This window comes from Leptonychotes weddellii, chromosome 15 (genome assembly GCF_054177405.1).
Source record: "Leptonychotes weddellii isolate Sample4059 chromosome 15, ASM5417740v2, whole genome shotgun sequence".
NCBI lineage: Eukaryota > Metazoa > Chordata > Mammalia > Carnivora > Phocidae > Leptonychotes > Leptonychotes weddellii.
This window is the reverse complement of record NC_138383.1, coordinates 13054146-13074270: the sequence shown is the minus strand read 5'-3', so window position 1 is coordinate 13074270 and position 20125 is coordinate 13054146. Positions and strand designations below refer to the sequence as shown.

The 20125-nt window shown below is 43.9% G+C and overlaps 2 protein-coding genes and 1 pseudogene across 4 annotated transcripts in view; 2 read left to right on the top strand and 1 right to left on the bottom strand.

Annotated features, from left to right (window-relative positions):
- Positions 1 to 20125, top strand: part of MILR1 (mast cell immunoglobulin like receptor 1) — a 124858-nt gene that overhangs the window by 2030 nt on the left and 102703 nt on the right. The window contains exons 3-9 of one of the 3 annotated variants that reach the window (XM_081804703.1): positions 1898 to 2173; positions 7655 to 7942; positions 9574 to 9684; positions 11952 to 12041; positions 12605 to 12661; positions 12789 to 12857; positions 13287 to 18786. In XM_081804703.1, coding sequence (XP_081660829.1) covers positions 1898 to 2173; positions 7655 to 7942; positions 9574 to 9684; positions 11952 to 12041; positions 12605 to 12661; positions 12789 to 12857; positions 13287 to 13339 — 944 coding nt within the window. In that variant the 3' untranslated portion in view covers positions 13340 to 18786. Of the gene's footprint in view, positions 1 to 1897; positions 2174 to 7654; positions 7943 to 9573; positions 9685 to 11951; positions 12042 to 12604; positions 12662 to 12788; positions 12858 to 13286; positions 18787 to 20125 lie in introns of those variants that run through there. The other 2 variants (XM_081804705.1, XM_081804704.1) reach the window with 2 other exon arrangements.
- LOC102738999 (testis-expressed protein 2) overlaps positions 1 to 20125 on the top strand; it is a 254143-nt gene that overhangs the window by 161998 nt on the left and 72020 nt on the right. The gene's annotated exons all lie outside the window — the stretch shown is intronic.
- LOC102738694 (NADH dehydrogenase [ubiquinone] 1 beta subcomplex subunit 4 pseudogene) lies at positions 2347 to 3095 on the bottom strand (annotated as a pseudogene).

Here is a 20125-nt window from a genome sequence, read left to right as displayed (position 1 = left end):
GGAGAGGGAGAAGCAGGCTTCCAGCGGAGCAGGGAGCCTGATGCGGGGCTCAATCCCAGGACCCTGGGATCATGACCTGAGCCGAAGGCAGCCGCTTAACCAACTGAGCCACCCAGGCGCCCATAGAAACATTTTCTAATATTTCTCTTCTTTAATAATTTTATTCTTTTACATTAGATTTTCTGATGAGGGTTATTTTTTCCCTTGGCATTTTAAAATAATAAAATACAAATATACAAGCTATCAAAGACTGCTGGGTAGTGTCAAAAGGACTCAGGAGGGGTGCCCGCTGTCTCAGTTGGTAGAGCATATGACTCTTGATCTCAGGGTGGTGAGTTCGAGCCCCACATTGAGCATAGAGCTTACTTAAAAACAAACAAACCCTCTCCCTCTGCTTCCCCACCCCGCTCACTCTCTCGCATGCGCTCTCTTTCTCTCTCAAATAAATAAATAAATAAAACCTTAAGACAAACAAAAACAAAACAAAAAAAGGACTTAGGAGCTGGTTTCGAGGTGCTTCCCATGGTCAAAAAATGGGACAATAAAAATAATAATTGCAATGAATTGAAATACATCAAATATGTTTAAATTATGAATTCATAATGATTCTTAAACAAAAAATAACAACAATGAAAGAAAAATATCCTACTGTTACAAGATGCTAGGAAACAAACTCATTATTTTCAGAACTGGTCAATAAAGGGAGAGAACCAAGCATTTATCCTGCCTTTTCTATGCAAACCATACTTCAGTAGAACTAAAGAGTTGATGGGGGCAAGTTTCCCTTTATAGAATCATTTCAGATAATAAATGAAAAAGGAAAGATAGAATTAATATATCACCACTTTGCAACCTCTAGTGAAATAATGCTTCCAAGTGGTTATTGTCAAAGCCTACTAAGAAACAAAAAGAGAGATGATCAGACATTATGTGCCTCCTCATGGAAGTGCATACTACCCCCATGCATTCTTGCTAAATAAAAGCTAATCTGAATTTCATTAAGCCTCTGGGCAGGGGACAGAGGAACATGGTAAAAGATACCATGGGAATGTGATCAACAAAATCAAGACCATGGAAAACACTATAGAACAAACAGCTTGCTATCTTCAACAAATAAACTGTAGGGGGAGGGAAAAAAAAAGATGGAAGTGTCTATAGATTAAAAAAGACATAAGAAACATATCAACTAATTACAGTGGGCCATTTTGGATCCAAAAACAACAACAACATCAACAGACAATTAGGGAAATTTGAACACTAATTAGATGTTGATGACATTTTATTTTATTTTTAAAGATTTTATTTATTTATCTGAGAGAGAGTACAAGTGGGGGAGGAAGGAGTAGCAGAGGGAGAGGGAGAAGCAGACTCCCCACAGAGCAGGGAGCCCAATGTGGGGCTCCATCCCAGGACCCCGGGATCATGACCTGAGCCGAAGGCAGATGCTCAACGGACTGAGCCACCCAGGCGCCCTGTTTGATGACATTTTTTTTTTTAAAGATTTTATTTATTTATTTGACAGAGAGAGACACAGCGAGAGAGGGAACACAAGCAGGGGGAGTGGGAGAGGGAGAAGCAAGCTTCCTGCGGAGCAGGGAGCCCGATGCGGGACTCGATCCCAGGACCCTGGGATCATGACCTGAGCCGAAGGCAGATGCTCAACTGACTGAGCCACCCAGGCGCCCCGTTTGATGACATTTTAAAAACATTATTAATTTTTAAGTGCTTCTGTAGATGCTGAGGTTTCCTCACACACTGGTCAGCCTGGCTGTGCAGCAAGAAAGTTCTCCAGGAACCAGTATCTCTACCACCTTGACCCACAAAATGTGGTCAGGTTACCACTTAGTTATTAAGGGATATTCACAAAGACGTTTTCTTGTGTTACTCTGTTTTCCAGAACTCCTTTCTCCAAGTTTGGACTCAGAAGCAAAAGTGGTCATGAGGGGTCAAAATGTATCGCTAATTTGTTCCAACCAGAACAAATCACTACAGATCACCTATTTTTTGTTTCGGCGTGAGAAACACCTGAGAACCCATGATGGAAAAAGTGAACCCATGATTTTTAACCTAAGCATCTCAGAAGCCCATGAGCTGGGCCCCTACAAATGCAAAGCCCAAGTTTCTAACTGTTCAGTGGTCAAATACAGTCGCGAGTTCAACTTCATATTTGTGGGTAAGTAGGGCACTCATTCCTGGGGGGGCCCTGTGATTTGTGGGATTCTTTCCTGTTCTATAGTGAGCTCTCTGCTCCCCTACAAATACTCACTCAAGAGCCTGGAAAGTATGTCACTGAGGTCTTTATTCTTAATAATTCCATTTTACTTTCTCTTCTAAAGACTTTTTAAAAATGATTAGTAGAAGATTTATTTAAACAGTAATACGTAGAGTCATCGTTGCCAGATTTAATATGAAACATTAAATGTCCGATCCAATTTTCCTTCCTAGATAAGTTTGTTTTTTTTTTTCCTATCTCTGTCAGTTTTGAAAACATAATACCAGAAGAAGAGGGGCCCAATTTCAAACAGAGCTCCTACGAGTGAGGTCCTCGGAGTGGGTTTGAAATTGGGACAGATATTTGCTAATCTTGCAGAGGTTGAACCAATCAGGTCAGGATCTTCGTGGAGCCCTCTGTGGCTGGGATTGTTGACTGAAGCAAGTACTCCCGTTTAAGGGGGTGGGCTCATATGACCAACCGCTCAGCTTGTGCCTTCCCAGCTTCCAGAGATAAGTCATATTCAGCCAGGTGCAGGGGAGCAGGTAGAGGGGCCAAATGCAATGGCTGGCACTTGGGGAACGACATCTTGGCAGTCCCGAATACCTCTTCCAAAGACTTCTGCTTACTTCAGATAATAGTAGCCTGATTGCCTTAGACAAAAAGTCTTACATGAACAATTTGGGAAATTGTTGAGATCTTTAGATCGTAATAATCCCGGTTCTGGCATTTTGGATACTACCAAAGTACAAAGCAAGTAAGTTTAGATCCTTTACTCTAGATCCCCATCATGTAGGCAAAAATTACTTTTTCTCTGAAGATTTGAGAAGTCTTAGAATCAGTGGTGGATACTGCAGCAGGGGTCTTCAAAGCCCCAGGCCTTTCCCACCTTCTCCCCTTTGCAGTGACCACCCACCAGGTGCTCCATCAGCCAGCGCTCTTCTTGCCCAAACACATCTTATTACTACTATATTTGTCTCTCCCATCTTCCCACCCCAAGCCTCCCACAACCTAGCATTAACGGTCTCATTTATAAAGCTGACCTTGATAGTGGACTCCTAGGAGAGGGAGAGAGGGTTTCCCAGCTAATATGTGTGCATTGTACCTGGAGGCTTCTGAACATAGGAGCTCTGACTTACTGATCAAATCTTTGAGTGACCCTAGGTCTGTGCTCTCTAGCATAGTAGCCACGAGCCACATGTGGTTATTTACATTTAAATCCAAATTAGTTAAAATTAAATGAAATAAAAAGCTCAGTTCCTTAGTCTTATTAGTCATGTTTTTTGTTTGTTTTTTTAAGATTTTATTTATTTATTTGAGAGAGAGATAGAGAGAGCATGAGAGGGGGAGGGTCAGAGAGAGAAGCAGACTCCGCACCGAGCAGGGAGCCTGATGCGGGACTCGATCCCGGGACTCCAGGATCATGACCTGAGCCGAAGGCAGTCGCTTAACCAACTGAGCCACCCAGGCGCCCCCTTATTAGTCATGTTTTAAGTATTCAATAGCCACAGTCGACCAGTGGCTACTGTATTAGACAATGCAGACAAAGAACATTGCCATCATGACAGAAAGTTCCATTGGGCACCACTGCTCTAGCTCAATGGTTCTTAGCTTTTTAGGTTATAACCATCTTAACAATCAGTGATAGGGGCACCTGGGTGACTCAGTCAGTTAAGCATCTGCCTTTGGCTCAGGTCTTGATCCCAGGGTCCTGGGATCGAGCCCCACGTCAGGCTCCCTGCTCTGTGGGGAGCCTGCTTCTCCCTCTCCCCCCTGCTCATGTTCTCTCTCTCAAATAAATAAATAAAATCTTTAAAAAACAAAACAAAACAATCAATGATAGTCAGGGCCCCTGGGTGGCTCACTCAGTTAAGCGTCCAACTATATCCCCCAGCTGAAAATATTCTCTAGTGGTCAGTGTAGGCCACCAGACTGGACTGGGCAGCCTGGTATTGCAGAAAGAGCAATGGGATGAGCACTGGGAGACCTGTGTACCACGAGCTTCCTGTGCAACTTTAGATATTCCCTTTGGCTACACCTTTGATATATGTCCAGTCCTCAATCATTAAAATGTGAATTGAGAAGATAGGCAGCATAATCCTAACATTGGCTTTAACTCTGCATGAGAGTCTCAGTCTACTGTGGGCAGAATGGGGTGAGCAGAGTAGGCACTTATTGGCAGGGAAAGCATCCAAATGCCCTTCAAATCACCAAAGTTCAGTGTGAGAAAGGATGCAAGACCCACCACTGGTGTGGGTCTCCTCCGTTTGAATAACAGGGGCCTATACTCCTGCAAGGAATAAGCCCTATTTTAGATGGTTTATGAACTCAATGACTGAAGCCTTAAATTAGCTGATTAAAAAACCCCAAGTACTCATTTGCTGAGCTTCTGTCCCACAGATATGTAGAAAATCTTCCCACATCCTGCCTTCCAGGTAAATGTACACGTTTCCTGCAATTTGTTACAGTAATTACACTGTCCTGTAGAACTGTTTTGATAGGTTATAAAACTGTTTCCTCTTCATTTAGATCAGATTAATAGATATCTATTGAGTGCTTACCCTGTGCAAGTAATTATGTTCAGCGTTGCTGGAGTTTCAGTGATGCCTAAGACATGTTCTTGTCCCCAGCCCAGTAGGGATATGAGCCATGAATAATGATCATTGATTCACTCATCAAATATTATTGATATCCCAAATGTGCCAAGCCCTGGCTATACATTCATTTCTGCTCTGGTGGAGCTTACAGTCTAGTTGGGGAGATACAAAACCCAAGTACCCAAACAAATTCATAATCACAAACTTTGTTAATTGTTAGGAAGGAAAAACTGGCATAGCGATGGAGATAAGCAGGGGATGGTGGAGCATTCTACTTAGATAGGGTAGTTAGGTAAAGCTTTTCAAAGGGGATGACATTTAAGTAGAGCCCTGAAGAATGAGAAGGAATTAGCTAGGTGAGGAGACAGGGAAAGAGGGCTCTAGTCAAGGGACAATAGCCTGTGCAGGGGCTCCAACTTGGGAAAGAACTTGGCTGGCTGGGAAGGACCTAATAGGAGGCTGGTATGGCTGAAGGTCAGATGAGGGGACTGTGGCCCCAGGTGAGACTGGAGAGGGAAGGGGCCAAGTCAGGCTGGGCCTGTGACCCAACTATCATCTTCAAAGTTATTCCATTCTAGGTGAGGTGGGGCAAGAGTAGAAGTTGGGGATTGGTTGGGAGGCTCTTGCAGTCATCTAGGAGACAATGGTGAGGATGGACAGAGTGGGTGGATTCAAGATATATCTTGGAGGAAGAAACAGCAGGACTTGTTAGATGATTAGATTTGGATTCACAGGTCGTGAAGGTGAGGAAGGAATCAAGGATGACTTCCAGATATCTAATGTGATCAGCTGATGAGGAGTGGTGCATTTATTGAGATTGGGAAAACTGGAGGAATGGGAAGTTGGGGAAAATGGAAAGTTGTTAATGGGTATAAAGTTGTGGGTATGTAAGATGTGTAAGTTCTCCAGATCTTGCTGTACAACATTGTGCTTACAGTTAATAATACTGTATTGAGCACTTAAAAATTTAAGAAGTTAGATTTCATGTTAACTCTTCTTACCATGATAAAATAAGTGAATGAATGAATGGATGGATGGATGGATGGATGAATGAATGAATATATAAATAAAAACATTTCTTAAATAATAGGGTTTTAGTATATGTTTATCTACCTACTGATTATTCAATAATTAGCAGATTAGCTAGAGTTCAGTTTCAAACAGGTTCCATTTCAGGGGGACCATGAAAAATCCAAGTGGATCATGATGGGAGGCAGAAGAGGAAGCACATCAGGCTGGAGGATTTAGGAAAGGTCTTATGGGAAAGGTGGCAGTTGAATGAGTCTTAAAAGGGCTCCCTGAAATTTGTAAAACAAAATATCTGGTTTAGTGAAGAGTAGCTATTCCCTTACTCTGATCACCATGATGCTGTGATGCCCTTTGCCAGTCTTTTTACAAACTCTCAGGGAAGTATACATTTTTCCAATCACTTGAGATATCAATCTTTGGTCTAGTTTGGATCATCCCATCTCAGAGAGGAGTCTGTGCTCTCTGCTTCCTCATGAATGTTTCAACGGCCCCTTCCTGAAAATTACAGGATATAGACTTCAGTTCCACAGGAAGAATGTCCTGTTGGTGCTGTTCCCCAAGTTGCTTTCCAAGGCCACCATTACTATTCCCAAAGTTGTTCTTGGAGGCCACTGTTACCAGGTACTGCTCTGTCAAGGATGCTTCCCCAGGGATTCCTGCTCAGGGGAGGGGTGGAGTAAGGAGACTCTAAATTATTTTCTTTGATTTTACTTATACTTTGGTCCCTGTATTTCACTGTTTCTGTGCCAAACTGATATTGTTTAAAGAAAAAATCTGCTGGGGAGTTGGCCCAAGCCAACCGGATCTGCTGTTTACTAGCTGAGTGACCCTGGGCAAGTTTCTTAACCTCTCTGAATCACAGCTTGTTCATCTGTGGAATGGGCATGAAACTATCTTCCTTGTAGTACTATTGTGAAGTGAAATGAGGTAATGTGATTAGCAAGCCTGACACATGATGGATACTCAACAATTTTCCTTCCTTTCCTATAATTCTGCTTTATTAATGAATTAGTTCTTTATTTGAGAGTGAGCAAGAGGAAGAGCATGAGCAGGGGTGGGGAGGGGCAGAGGGAGAGGGAGAAGCAGTCTCTCCACTGAGCAGTGAGCCCACAAGGGGCTCGATCCCAGGACCCTGGGATCATGACCTGAGCCAAAGGCAGGCGCTTAACTACATGAGCCACCCAGGCGCCCCTATTAATGAATTATAAAATCAATAATATAGCTGGATTCTCCCACAAAATAGGCTATGACCTGACAGAATCTAGCAGACCCGCATACTTCCTGTTGAAAAGTTCCTTTGAATCTATTTACCAGGGTTACTTCCTGCTTGTGGGAGGAAGTAGAAGATAACTGTACAGCTGAATTCTATAAATAAAAATATAGTTAGAAAAGATGATATTTTTAGATTTCTTTGATTAAAAAAGAAAAACCCCTGCTGTAGCCTTATAAAGATTAGGAATAAAAGTACCTCTCAACTTCATACTTGGAACTAGATCTTTGACAAAATTATACTCATCCTCAACAATGAACAGACTGAGACTTCTGATGAAAGGCAAGTTTGTGCTGATTCCTCAAAGCAGAGAGACGCCCTCCACCCTCCGGCGTTCTCAGCACCTGGCTTGTGCTGCACTGAGTGCAGCTAACCACGTACCCCTGGTCTTTCTCACTGGGCAGCCAGCTGCCTGACGTCTCAAGAAGGGGGTCATTCATCTTCGGGTCCACGGTCGGGAGCAGAGTAGGGGTTCAATCCACGTTTGTGGACTGAGTGAGTGAATCCAATCTTCTTATCATTTAACACACACTGTCATTTTTCTAGACCCAGTGATCACACCAGTGTTGAACATTCATGTCATTAACATGGAAACAGACCGACATATAATACTACGTTGTAGCTCATTCAACGGCTCTCTGCCCATCACTTATACTTTCTTTGAGAAGGACATTGCCATATCACCACCTATTTCCAAGCATGTAAGGGAGCCTGCTGAATTCAACGTAAGCAAGAACAACACTGGACAAAAGGAGGAGTACAGGTGCAAAGCTGAAAACAAGTTGCCTGACCACGAGAGATACAGTCAGCCAGTCTCCATCAATCCCCCACTAGGTTAGGGCTACCTGAGCTCTTTCCACAGGGTCTGGATTTGCTTCCAGAAACTGTAGCTACTCCTCTGCCCACCCACTTCCCACGTTGGCCATCTGCATCCAAATGCCTTTCCTTTGGGAGGTTCCACACAAACCCTGATGGGGTTTCTTTCTGCCACTAAAAGGAAGAAGACGAGCCTAGAAGCTAGGTCAGGAAGCAATCCTGTAGGGAGACTTCCTAACTTGACGCTGCTTCCTGCCTTGATCTTCCACGGCCCAGGTTCTAAGCAATCACATCAGATTTTGCATCTCTCGGAGCTGCCGGGTTTTGATTCTCTTTTGCTTTTCCGTTGACTTCTAACACCTGTGCCTGCCTGCTTGGCTGTTTACTGCCCACTGCCAAGGGTTGATGAGTGTAGACCTCCAGGACCCTCCTTGGGGTGAGAAGAGCTCCTGTCCCAGTGCTGTGTTTGGGAGGGCACTGTTCTGGTGCTTTCTCCGCCATGCATCTTCCCCTCGGCTGAGGAGTTCAGGGGGAAACAGGAGAATATGCCCACCTGGACCCTGTATCCCCACTTCCCTAAACCATATTCTGGGAACCTGGACCTGAATTCCCTACCCAATCAGATCAGGACCCACCTTCCAGGGCCTATACAAATCTCATTCCTGGCTCATCCTCCCAAGGCTGTCCCACAGAAAGGAAGTGAGCATCGCTGGCCCTGAGTTAAGGAGGCTGTTTGTGGGGGGCATGGACAACATCTGTACACGCAGGCTGGAGGGTCCCTGTGCACACGAGACCCCTTAGGGTGCAGGTCAGAGCCTGAGTGGAAAGATGGGCCAGGCTGGGGCTGGGGCCGGCTCTCTCCACGCTGCCATGTTCTAGTGCAGAACGCTGAGGAGTTTGAGAATTCTAGATTCAAACCTGGCTTTCCAGGACCTTACAAAGGGACACTCATTAAGGTAGGAGAAGGATAGAACAAAAAAGAGGTTAGTTAAGGCAGTAGGCACGCTTAGGTATTGAACACTTCACCCAGCCTCATTCTCAGAACAGAGCCCATGCCCTGGTGTTCTAACAAATGAGGCAGCCTGTAGGACTCAGGCCCCAGAGTCAAGCTTTGCCTACAGCCACAGCCCTTCCAATTACTAGCTGTGTGACTGCAGGAAAGTCATTTAACCCCTCTGAGCCTTACTTTAGTCATCTGCAAAATGGGAATGATAGCAATGAGATAAATACGACAATGCATGTAAAGTGCTTAACACAGTGTCTGGGGTGTAGTTAATAATGAATGGTAGCTGTTTAGGTGACATAAATCATACCAAATGACTAAGGGCTTTGCCCAATAAATGACCAGGTTTTTCTGAGCCTTATGATCCTAACAATGCTGCCAGGAATCCATTTGTTAAATGCTGTGCTGTTTTTCTCTTCTTTGTATGACCCCATGTGGAAGATGCACTTGGTTGTGACTTCCAGAACTTCACTAACAAGTTAATTCTCAAGAGTGGCAGGTGTCCATAGCAGTCTGGAGACCGGGGTGCACAGTACATTAGTTAGCCTGGGAGATGGTGGTGACTGCCCTTTCCAGAACATTCCACAGTTCAGTATCATTGGAAAAGAAAGCTGTGTGGTGACCAGTGAATGCTGTCTTCTTCCAGGTGGAGACGGCTGTCCCTTCTGCCTGCAGCTACTGCTTCCGGGGTTATTGCTGGTGCTAATCGTAATAATTCCGGTTCTGGCATTTTGGATACTACCAAAGTACAAAGCAAGTAAGTTCTTCAGCAGCTTTTGCACTGTTTGCCATGGGTGTTGGGTACAGAAAGCAGAAGAGAAGGTGAAGAAGAGGAAGAGAAAGGGAAATATAAAATGGAATACGAGGGAAACGAAGAGAGAAGGGAAAGATGCAAAAGGGGAAGGTAAATGAAGCTGACTTCCCGCACAGCTCACACCTAAGCTGGTTCTCATTTCTCTGGCGAAAGCCCTTCTTGTTTCGATGGCTTGGAGGTCCGTGACCTGTGCGGTCACACGGAGCGCCCTGCACTGAGAAGAGCCCCACGCTGGGTTCCGTGCTCTGCTGTCACTGTCTTGAAATTCTGAATACTTTTTCTTTGTAATTTTTTTTAAAATTATTTTTTAATTTGTGAAATATACAGACCAATACAATTTGCCATCTTTTTTTTTTTTTAAGATTTTTTATTTATATGCGAGAGAGAGAATGAGAGACAGAGAGCATGGGAGGGGGGAGGGTCAGAGGGAGAAGCAGACGCCCCGCTGAGCAGGGAGCCCGATGCCGGACGCGATCCCGGGACTCCAGGATCATGACCTGAGCCGAAGGCAGTCACCTAACCAACTGAGCCACCCAGGCGCCCCAATTTGCCATCTTAACCATCGTTAAGTATACGGTTCAATGGCATAAGGTTCACTGTTACTGCCATGCAATTATCACTGCTGTCCACGCATGGAACTTTTCTCATCTTGCAAAACTGAAACTCTGTCCCCATTACGCCCTCCCCATTCAGTGGCCCTCCGCCAACCCCTGGCAAACCACTACTCTCTCTTCTGTCTCTATGAATTTGGCTACTCTGGGGACCTCGATGATGGACTCCTACGGTCTCTCTCCTTCTGTGACTGGCTCATCGCAGCAGAAGTCCTCCAGATTCATCCATGTTGTGCATGTGTCAGGATCTCCTCCATTTCTAAAGCTGAAGAATCTTCATTACAGACAGATCCATAGATACATAGGCATATATACACTCAGTTGATCCACTCATCCGTCAATGGGCCCTTGGGTGGCTTCCATCTTTTGGCTACTGTGGATGCTGTTGCCACGAACACAGGTGCACAGATCTTCATAATTTTGTAACAAGAGGCCCCGCATTTTCGTCGTGCACCAGGCCCTGCAAACGAGGTGGTGGGTTCTGACTGGCAGCTCCGCAAAGGCAAGAACTTTGCCTTGTATCTGTCAGCATGCTGCCTAGCTCAGCCACTCGGAGGAAGCTCAGTCAAAGACCAACAAGAGCATCACTGTCCTCTGCCTACCTTCAGTGTTGCATCAAGCCCCAGTCACTGCTTTTCATTATTCACCTCTTATGACCACCTCTACGTAAGATTTCAAAATGGCCTTTTCACTTGGCATGCAAGTATGGAGGAGTATCAAGATATGCACAAAGAACAGCGTGTCTCAGCACCAGCACCCCAGCAGTGAGCTGAGGGGCATCGGGCAGCCTCCTTCACTTGCCTGAGCCTCAGCGTTCTGACCTGTAGAACGGGGAGGTACTGTCATAGCTAGGGAGAGCACCAAGTGATACTTGTTAACCTCCTGTGCCTCCTCTAGAGAGTTATCATTCAGAGAAGTCAGAAACTTAGTTGACACAAGACTTGAAAATAGATGTCAAAATGTATACATCTGGGCGCCTGGGTGGCTCAGTCGGTTAATTGCCTGCCTTCGGCTTGGGTCATGATTTCAGGTCCTGGGATCGAGCCCCTCATCGGGCTCCCTGTTTGGCAGGGAGCCTGCTTCGCTCTCTCCCTCTGCTGCTCCCCCTGCTTGTGCTTTCTGTCAAATAAATAAATAAAATCTTTTAAAAAAGAAAGTATACATCTTATACATTTTTAAAAACCTGTCCTCCCTTCCTACAAAAAGTCTTGCAGAAGTAGAATTAGTATTCTTGGTTACTGGCCAGGGCTAAATAGAACTCAGCTGGGTAATTTACTGTCTCTTGCAGATATTACAAAGCTTTTTACAGACTGTTCTTTTCAGTGAAGGAAAGAAAATGTGTCTCTGGCATAAGCAAAGGATGTTCCTCGCAGACCCAGGAAAATAAATCAGAAGGGCTTCTGGCTTGGAGAAGCAGGTGCTATGGATTCTTTGCTGAGGCCATGGTTTTCCTTCAATAGACAACAGTTTAGGCCATAGGAGCAGGTTATTCTTTGTTTCGGAACTTTGGGGGATTCTGCTCCTTGGCAGAGGAAATGAGAAAATGTGGCTGAACCGGTTTAATTTAATGATTCTACATAAATGATTCACTTCATGTAGGAAAAGCTATGAGAGATAAAGCACCCGGAGACTATGGAAATACGGCCAGGGAAGTTAGAATATATGCAAATATCTGTGAAAATCAAGCAGGTAAGAGAATTTTTGGGGGTATTTTGATTGGTGTGGTTGGTTGGTTTCAGATTTTTGTCTTTTTTAATTTTTTTTAAGGTTGTACGACCCAGGGGTAAAAAAAAAAAGAATAAAAGGAATTAGAATACAATGTCTTCCTCCCACCCTTGACATCCAGTCCTACTTTACGGGGCAACAACCAATTTTTTTTTTTTTTTTTTTGCAACAACCAATTTTTAAAATCCTCACATAGATCCTCTACGTGGGTGCTAGCATCTACACAAAGGGTAGCAGGTCATAGATATGCCGTTTTACACCTTGATTTTTTCACTTAACGTAACTTGGAGATGTTTTAATGTCAGTTTGGAACGATCCACAGTGTTCCAGAGCCTCTTATGATCCCCTCTTAAGGCAGGCATCATACACTGCTTTATGGTAAATAGACTCAGGGCCTTGGTAACAATGAGAACAAACCCAGCCAACGCTAACCCTAACCCTGTTTCCGGCACGGTGCTAAGCAATTTACCTACCCTGTCCTACACAAACACCACTAACTCCCAGTTTATGTTGTTCCCATGTTACAGGTAAGGAATCTGCGCGAGGCTTGGAACCAAGGCAGTGTGTTCCCACAGCCCAACATGGTAAGTGTTCTCTGCAAAGTCCAGAGGCTGCACACCGTGTCGAGGGTGGCTGGCTAAACCACTGCCCTCACGTGATCAGAGATTCGGATTATAGGCCCAATAACTCTGCTCCTTGTCTTTTGCCCAGGAACTGGATGCTCCCAGGGGATACACTATGCTACCCCTGTGTTCCAGAAGGTGGCACCAAGAGTTCATGGTGAGCCACAGTTTGGGATAAGAGGATCCTATCAACCTGAGACATAAGGCCACCGGAGCTTTAGAAGCCCAAGGATGGAGTAGATGGAGGCAACGTGCACACCCCAGGAAGCCAGTAACAACCAATACTACAACTCCTAACAAATCTCATTAGGAGATGGGGGGGGGGAGGAGGGGGGCTGGGGAGGGAAGGATGTGACACGGAGAGTTTCATATAAAAAAATCCAGAGAGGAGGATGCAGGGGTACTTCTAAACGATTTTCAAGAATAAATTATTCTTATATAGTCCAGGAAAAAAACAGTTAATACATGGTTCTTTCAGACCACCCAGCTACTAAAATGAGGGTTTTTTTTGGGGGGGGGTTGGTTTTAGAGTCTCTATGGATATATATCCTAATTCTACTGAATTATTTTCTCTCTTATATTTCAGAAGCCTGTAATGATTGTAAAACTGGATATATCTATTCTGAACTCATCTTCTGAAATTTAAAGATACAAGCTACATCTCAGATTAAGATCCTTTTTATAAAGCTGATTTATATGAAGAAAAGGCAAATGTGATTGATACTCAAAAATATGTCACTGGCGACCTAAAGTGAATTACTATTTTTCATGATTAAACACCATTCCTTTGGCCTATTTGGGTACATCCAATCCTGTCATCGGGCAACAGTTTTGTCAGGTGGGATCCTGACTGGTGACAGTTTTTAAATGCTTCTGCCATTTTTAGGCATGGACCATTCTCCCCATTGCCACATCACTGAAAAAAAGAGGAATTGCCAGACCACTGTGCTCTTCGTAAGTGCATCCTGGGGGCAGAATAGCGATCACCTTTCCAGGGTCCCCAGCACCATGCCCACCGAAGGTTCAGAGGAAAAAAACCATGTCTAAATTCTAAAACAAAAACTGGTGACCTTGAAAATATGTCTGAAGAAAAGAGTCCCTGTAGTTACGAGAGGAAAATGAGATTATTCACCAAGGACACATTTATTATCCGTCGCTATTTCAATTTGCTCTCAGATTTTGGAAGGCTGCAAAAATATTTATATTGATTTTCGTGGATGTTCTCAGTCCTCAAAACTTAGCTAATGTCAAAGGCATGCCTTTATGTGCTGCATTTCCCATCGGCATTCCGTAGAGAGAGTAGTGTTCTGTGGGAGACAGGAGAATGGATTACTTTGACTGTCTTCACAAATCACCACAAACTGGTGGCTTAAGACAAGAGATTTATTTTCTCAGAGTTCTGGAGGCCAGAAATCTCAAATCAAGATATCAGCAGGGCTGTGCTCCCTCCAAAGACTCTATGGGAGAATCCTTGCTTGTCCCTTTGTTTCTTATGCTTCCTGGTGTTCCTGAGCTTGTGGCAACATCTCTCCAATCTCCGCCTCTGTCTTCATATGGACTTCTTTTCCTCTGCCTTTCTTATATAAGGATACTGGTCATTGGATTTAGGACCCCTCATCTCAAGATCCTTAATTATATCTACAAAGACATTTTTTGTTTTTGTTTAAGATTTTGTTTATTTATTTGAGAGAGAGAGCGGGGAGAAGCAGAGGAGGAGGGAGAGGGACAGGAAGAGCATGCGAGCCCAACACAGGGCTTGATCCCAGGATCCCAAGATCATGACCTGAGCTGAAACCAAGAGTCAAATGCCCAACCTACTGAGCCACCCAGGCACCCCCTTTTTCTTTCTTTTTTCTTTTTAAGATCTATTTATTTATGAGAGAGAGAGAGCTGGGGGAGGGGCAGAGGGAGCGAATCCTCAAGCAGACTCCCCACTGAGTGCGGAGCCTGACACTGGGCTCAATCCCAGGACCCTGAGATCACGACCTGAGCCAAAATTAAGAGTTGGCCACTTAACCAACTGAGCCACCCAGGCACCCCTCTGAAGACCTTTTTTTCAAATAAGGTGACATTCACAGGTTGCAGGAGTTAGGACATGGACTTATCTTTTTGGGGAGCCACGATTCAGACCACTACAGGGGTGGGTCAAAATGATATCTGGTTTAAATCTCTCATCCTAGGTGTTATTAGTAAAGTCCAATAAAAGCCAAGATGCATTTGTAGGGTTCTAGATGAACAAAACAACTTGGCCCAAATTTTTCTGCTCTGCTCTTCTTCTGGGGGTTGCTTGAACCTCAGTCTTAATAGTTCCCAACAGTGGACCTCTGACTAGAAAAATCATAGCTACCAGTTACTAGACACTAACTGTCTAGCATCCTACAGGGGGATATTATTATTTTGCTTTTACAGGTAAGGAAACTTAGACGCAGATGGGGTAAGTGATTTCACAAGGTCACTCACAGCTTAGTAGTGGTTGAACTGGGAGTTAAATCCTAGCAAAGATCAGCAGAAGCACTGGCCATGGGAATGCCTCTCCAGGGTGGGAAGGGATACTGTGCACACAGGTCCAGATTAATTTGAGGATTTTGTTGCCATAAAGCAGCATTCATGAGCATAATTTCTGCCCTTTCTCTGTTGACATTTTTATTTGGGGGGAAATCAGTGTGTCATAGAGGCTAAGAAAGTAAGGGTTCCAGAGTCAGACAGACTGAACATAATTTAGGCTCAGTCATATGTCTTAACTGTGTGACTCTGGATAAGTTACGGGCTTCAGTGTTATTCACTTGGGGGGACGGAGAAAGGGAGGGGGCAAATAATACCAGCATTATGGAGCTGCAGTGATAATTAACTCAGGTAATGAATGTAAAGGGCTTGGAACAGGGCCAGGCATATAATTTTTTAAAAAAAGGCTATTTGAGGTATGGTGCTTACTCTGTGTCCTACTAATTGGCTGCTCCCCTTAGAAATCTTTAATAAGTCTTTGAGGTCTTAAACTTGGTAACTTGGTCACCATTGGCTGCTTCTTCTGTCTTGAGGTCCCTCCGGAAGCAGAGCCTGAGACAAGGACTTGGATGCAGGTAGCCTATGTGGCAGGTGACCTCAGGCAGCAGGAGTGAGGGTGCAGGGCAGTAAAACAGGGAGGAAAAGTCAACACCAGGGTGGGGTGGGGCTAGCAAGTTCCAGACCATAATGGTAATTGGATTTGATCCAGTTAAGACCTTCTGAAGTTTTGAAGTCCAGAATGCCTCTGGGTTTCACAGCATGCCCTGAATCAATAGTCTCTCATTTTCTCCTTGCAAAGCTTTTAAAGCAGTTAGTAGAAGCCAACTTCTACTCCACAATCCAGATAATTACCATTGCCCTGTGCCTTTCAAGTGCTAAAACCATTGCATAGCCCAGTGCTGCACTTTCTACCTCTGCCTCCATCCACACTGCTGAGGAAGATCTTAATAATTATAAAATAATTGTGAAGCTATGGCGTGTAAAGGTTATCACCACCCTCCTCACCAGCCCCTTACAACATCGCCTATTGCTATCCATCCAAGGAGTAAATCCGTTTCCTAGGGCTGCTTTCTAGGGCCTTCTGATACCCTGTCTTATCCTGGACTGGCCCTGAAAGCAGAGCCTGAGATAAGGATTTGGTGCAACTAATTTATCTGGGAGGTGACCCAAGGGAACAAGCATAAGGGACTGGAGGAAAAGCCAGTACCAGGGCATACTTTTGAGCTGGGCACTTCTATGGACAACTGGGGATTGATCCCACTGGAACCTTCAGAGAAACGAGAAAATGTCTCTCAGAACGGTCTTCTTGAGGACCTCTCCGTTGGCTTTCATCCCTGATTGGCTGAGGGTTGACCCAGGAGGTGATGCCTCCCCCACTTCTACTGCATGTGGACATTCCAAGCTGGCATCTCACCCAGGGCACTGCAACGCATCGGGGCAGAAAATGGGGGCATGTGTCGTACACTTGAAGCAAGATGCTGTCGACACAAAGTGAATGAAGTCTCAGCGGCAGCTGGAATCGGAGGTGAGGCCCAGGGGATGTGACGCAAGATACAGAGGTGGCGGGTACGCCATCTCCCAAGAATTCCTCTGTGACAACAACAACGGCTGCCACGTGTGCAGCACGTACCAGGGTGCAGGTGCTGTGAAGTGCTTTGTGTACTCAGGCTCGTGTAGTCCTCACGACTCCGTCCTCACCCAGCTGCGACTTCCTGTGGCTGCCCACTCTACCTGATCCCCCCTGCGCAGATGTTCAGGCTTTCGGACTGAATTGTTCAGGAAGAAGAGAAAAAGGAAAGGGAAGAGGTCTACTGAGTTTTCCTTTCAATAGCTACATTTTTGTCATGTCTGTTTCGGCTTCACTTTGGGTCTTTTTCAAATCCAGATTCTTTACATTTTTTGTTGTGAACTAGAGCACACATTATAAGAAAATGCATTAAAATGGGTATGGACAGCTTGGTAAGTTATACGGAGTGAACACTGCCCCCGGCCCGGACACCCTCTGCATGCCTCTTCCCACTCACGAACCCATCTCCCCGCCTTCACTACTCATTTAAGGGGATCAATTCTTTGCTTGTCTTTATAGTTTTACCACCAAGTATGCATTCCTGAATACCGTCTTTAGTTTTGCCTGTTTTTGAATTTCATATAAATGGAATCATATAGCATTTATTCTTGTGTCGGGCTTCTTTTGCTCAACATTATATCTGTGAGGGCGCCTGGGTGGCTCAGTCGTTAAGCGTCTGCCTTTGGCTCAGGTCATGATCCCAGAGTCCTGAGATCGAGTCCCGCGTCAGGCTCCCTGCTCAGCGGGGAGCCTACTTCTCCCTCTGCCTCTCTCTCTCTCTGTCTCTTATGAATAAATAAATAAAATCTTTAAAAAAATAATGTAAAAAACAAAAACAAAAACCATTATATTTGTGAGATTTATCCATGTTGCTGCATGTAGTTGTAATTACATCTTCCGTTACTAAATGGTATTCCACTGTTTGAATCTACCATAATTTATCTATTCTACAGCTGACACACATTTGGGCTGTTGTCAACGTGGGGCTATTGCAATTATGCGGCTGTGACCACCCTTAAGCTAGGAACATGTCTGCTGCTTCCCAACTGCATGCAACCATGCTGAATATGTGTCGGGATACAATGTCTGGGTCATGGGGCTTATCCCCATCCTAAGTAGACGATGCCATAATATTCTCCCAAGTGGTCCTATCACCTCACCTCTTCATTTCCTTGAGCAGTATGTGAGTTTTCACCCCCCTACGTTTTTACCAACACTGGCACTGTCATTTTAATTTAACCATTCTTGTGGGCATATAGTGATATCTCATTGTGATTTTAATTTGCATTTCCCTGAGACTAATAAGGTTGAACACAATTTTCCTATATTTAGAGATCATGTGGATTCCTTTTTTAATGAAATACCTGTTTGAGGCTCTTTGCCTATTTTTCTAGGAGGTGTTTTAACTTTTTCTTATTTTTTAATAGTTGTTCTCCTACTCTGATGCTTAATTTTTCACTCTCTCAGTGTTGCCTTTTGATGAAAAGAAGTTTTAATTTTAAGAACTTAATTTGTCTACCTTTTCCTTGACGATTAGTGTTTTTTGTGTATGTGTGTCCAGGTGAAGAAGTATTTCCTCAACTTGAGGGCATGCAAGATTATTCTATATTACTATCTACTAGAGGTTTTTCTTGTTTACTTTCATATTTCGGTTTACAACCACGCAGAATCGTTTTTGTGTGTGGTATGAAATGAGCATCCTATTTCTTCCCGCTCCCACACATGAACATCACCAACGCTAGCACTGTCCACTGAAAAGCTGTCCTTTCCCCACTAAACTGCTGTATCATCTTTGTCACAAATCAAATGTCCATATACATGTGTGTTTCCTTCTGGGCTTTAGATTCTGTTTCATTGTTCTACTTATCTCTCCTGTGTCAGTACCATATTCTTTTCAGTAAGTTTTGATAACTGAAAAAGCAGATTTTCCTATCTTGTTCTTTTTAAGAATGTCTTAGCTATTCTTGACCTTTTGCATTTCCAGTTAAATTTTAGAGTCAGCTTAAAAAAAAAAAGAGTCAGGGCGCGTGGGTGGCTCAGTTGGTTAAGCAACTGCCTTCGGCTCAGGTCATGATCCTGGAGTCCCGGGATCGAGTCCCACATCAGGCTCCCTGCTCAGCTGGGGGTCTGCTTCTTCCTCTGACCCTCTTCCCTCTCGTGCTCTCTGTCTCTCATTCTCTCTCTCTAAAATAAATAAATAAAATCTTTAAAAAAAAAAAAAAAGAGTCAGCTTGGTATTTTCTTAAAGAAAAAAAAAACACCTGAACATGATAGGGATTTTGATTGATATTGCATTGAATTTATAGATCAACTGGGGGAGTATTAACATTTTTAGAATAGTGAGTGTTCTGAACTACAAATATCTCACTGTGTCTTCTTCGATTCTCTCAAGAGTGTTTTATTATTTCCTGCATAAACATCTTACACATCTTTTGTTAGATTTATTCCTAGGTACTTGATATTTTGATGCTATGATAAGTTGTGTTTTTGTTTCATGCTGATATACAGAAACACCATCAATATTATTGTGTTTGATTCTGTATCCCTTAGCAACCTCACTAAACTCTCTCTTCCACTTTAATAATTTATCTGTAGGTTTTTTTTACTATCTGGAGACCAGGCAGCTACCTACCACCACAGCCTCAGGCCCCGAAACCTGAGGCCAGACACGGAACGTGGAGCTCTGCTGCTGCAGACACCTGCTTCTCAGCAACCATCACCACCTCCTTTCTTTCTAGATCCTGAGCATGTGCATCTGATTAGGAAGATATTCACCACCATACGTCCCCCAGCAGTAAGGGAATGGTAATGCTTTTAGATTTCCGACCCCACCAAATGGAAGGAGGTTTAAGAGGGCCACTCAAAATATCTTCTACATGAGCCAAAATTTCAATCAAGACTGAGGGTGAAATAAAGACATTTTAGGACAAAGACAGAGAAAGAGGTTTTTCCAATTGTGTTCTCACTGAAGAACTACACGATGTACTTGAGGAAGAAAAGTAAACACAGATAAAGGGTGTAGGATTCAAGAAGGATATAGAAAACATAAATGACAGAGGCAGCAGAGAGGGACAAGGATGTGTATGTAAGGTTTGGAAACATTATAAAGCTACCATGATGTTTAAAGTGTGGTATTGGCATATGGCTGAACAAGTAGAACAATGGAATGGGACCGGAAGTCTAGCTATAAATCTAAACACACATGGGAATTCAGTGAATGAAAAATATGGCATTTTAAATCAGTGGGGAAAACATGGACCATTCAACATAGTGTAAAAACTTTAGAATCACATTTTAAAAAAGGTGGACCCCCTACTTCATTCTCTGCAACGAAATAAAGTCAGATAGGTCAAATG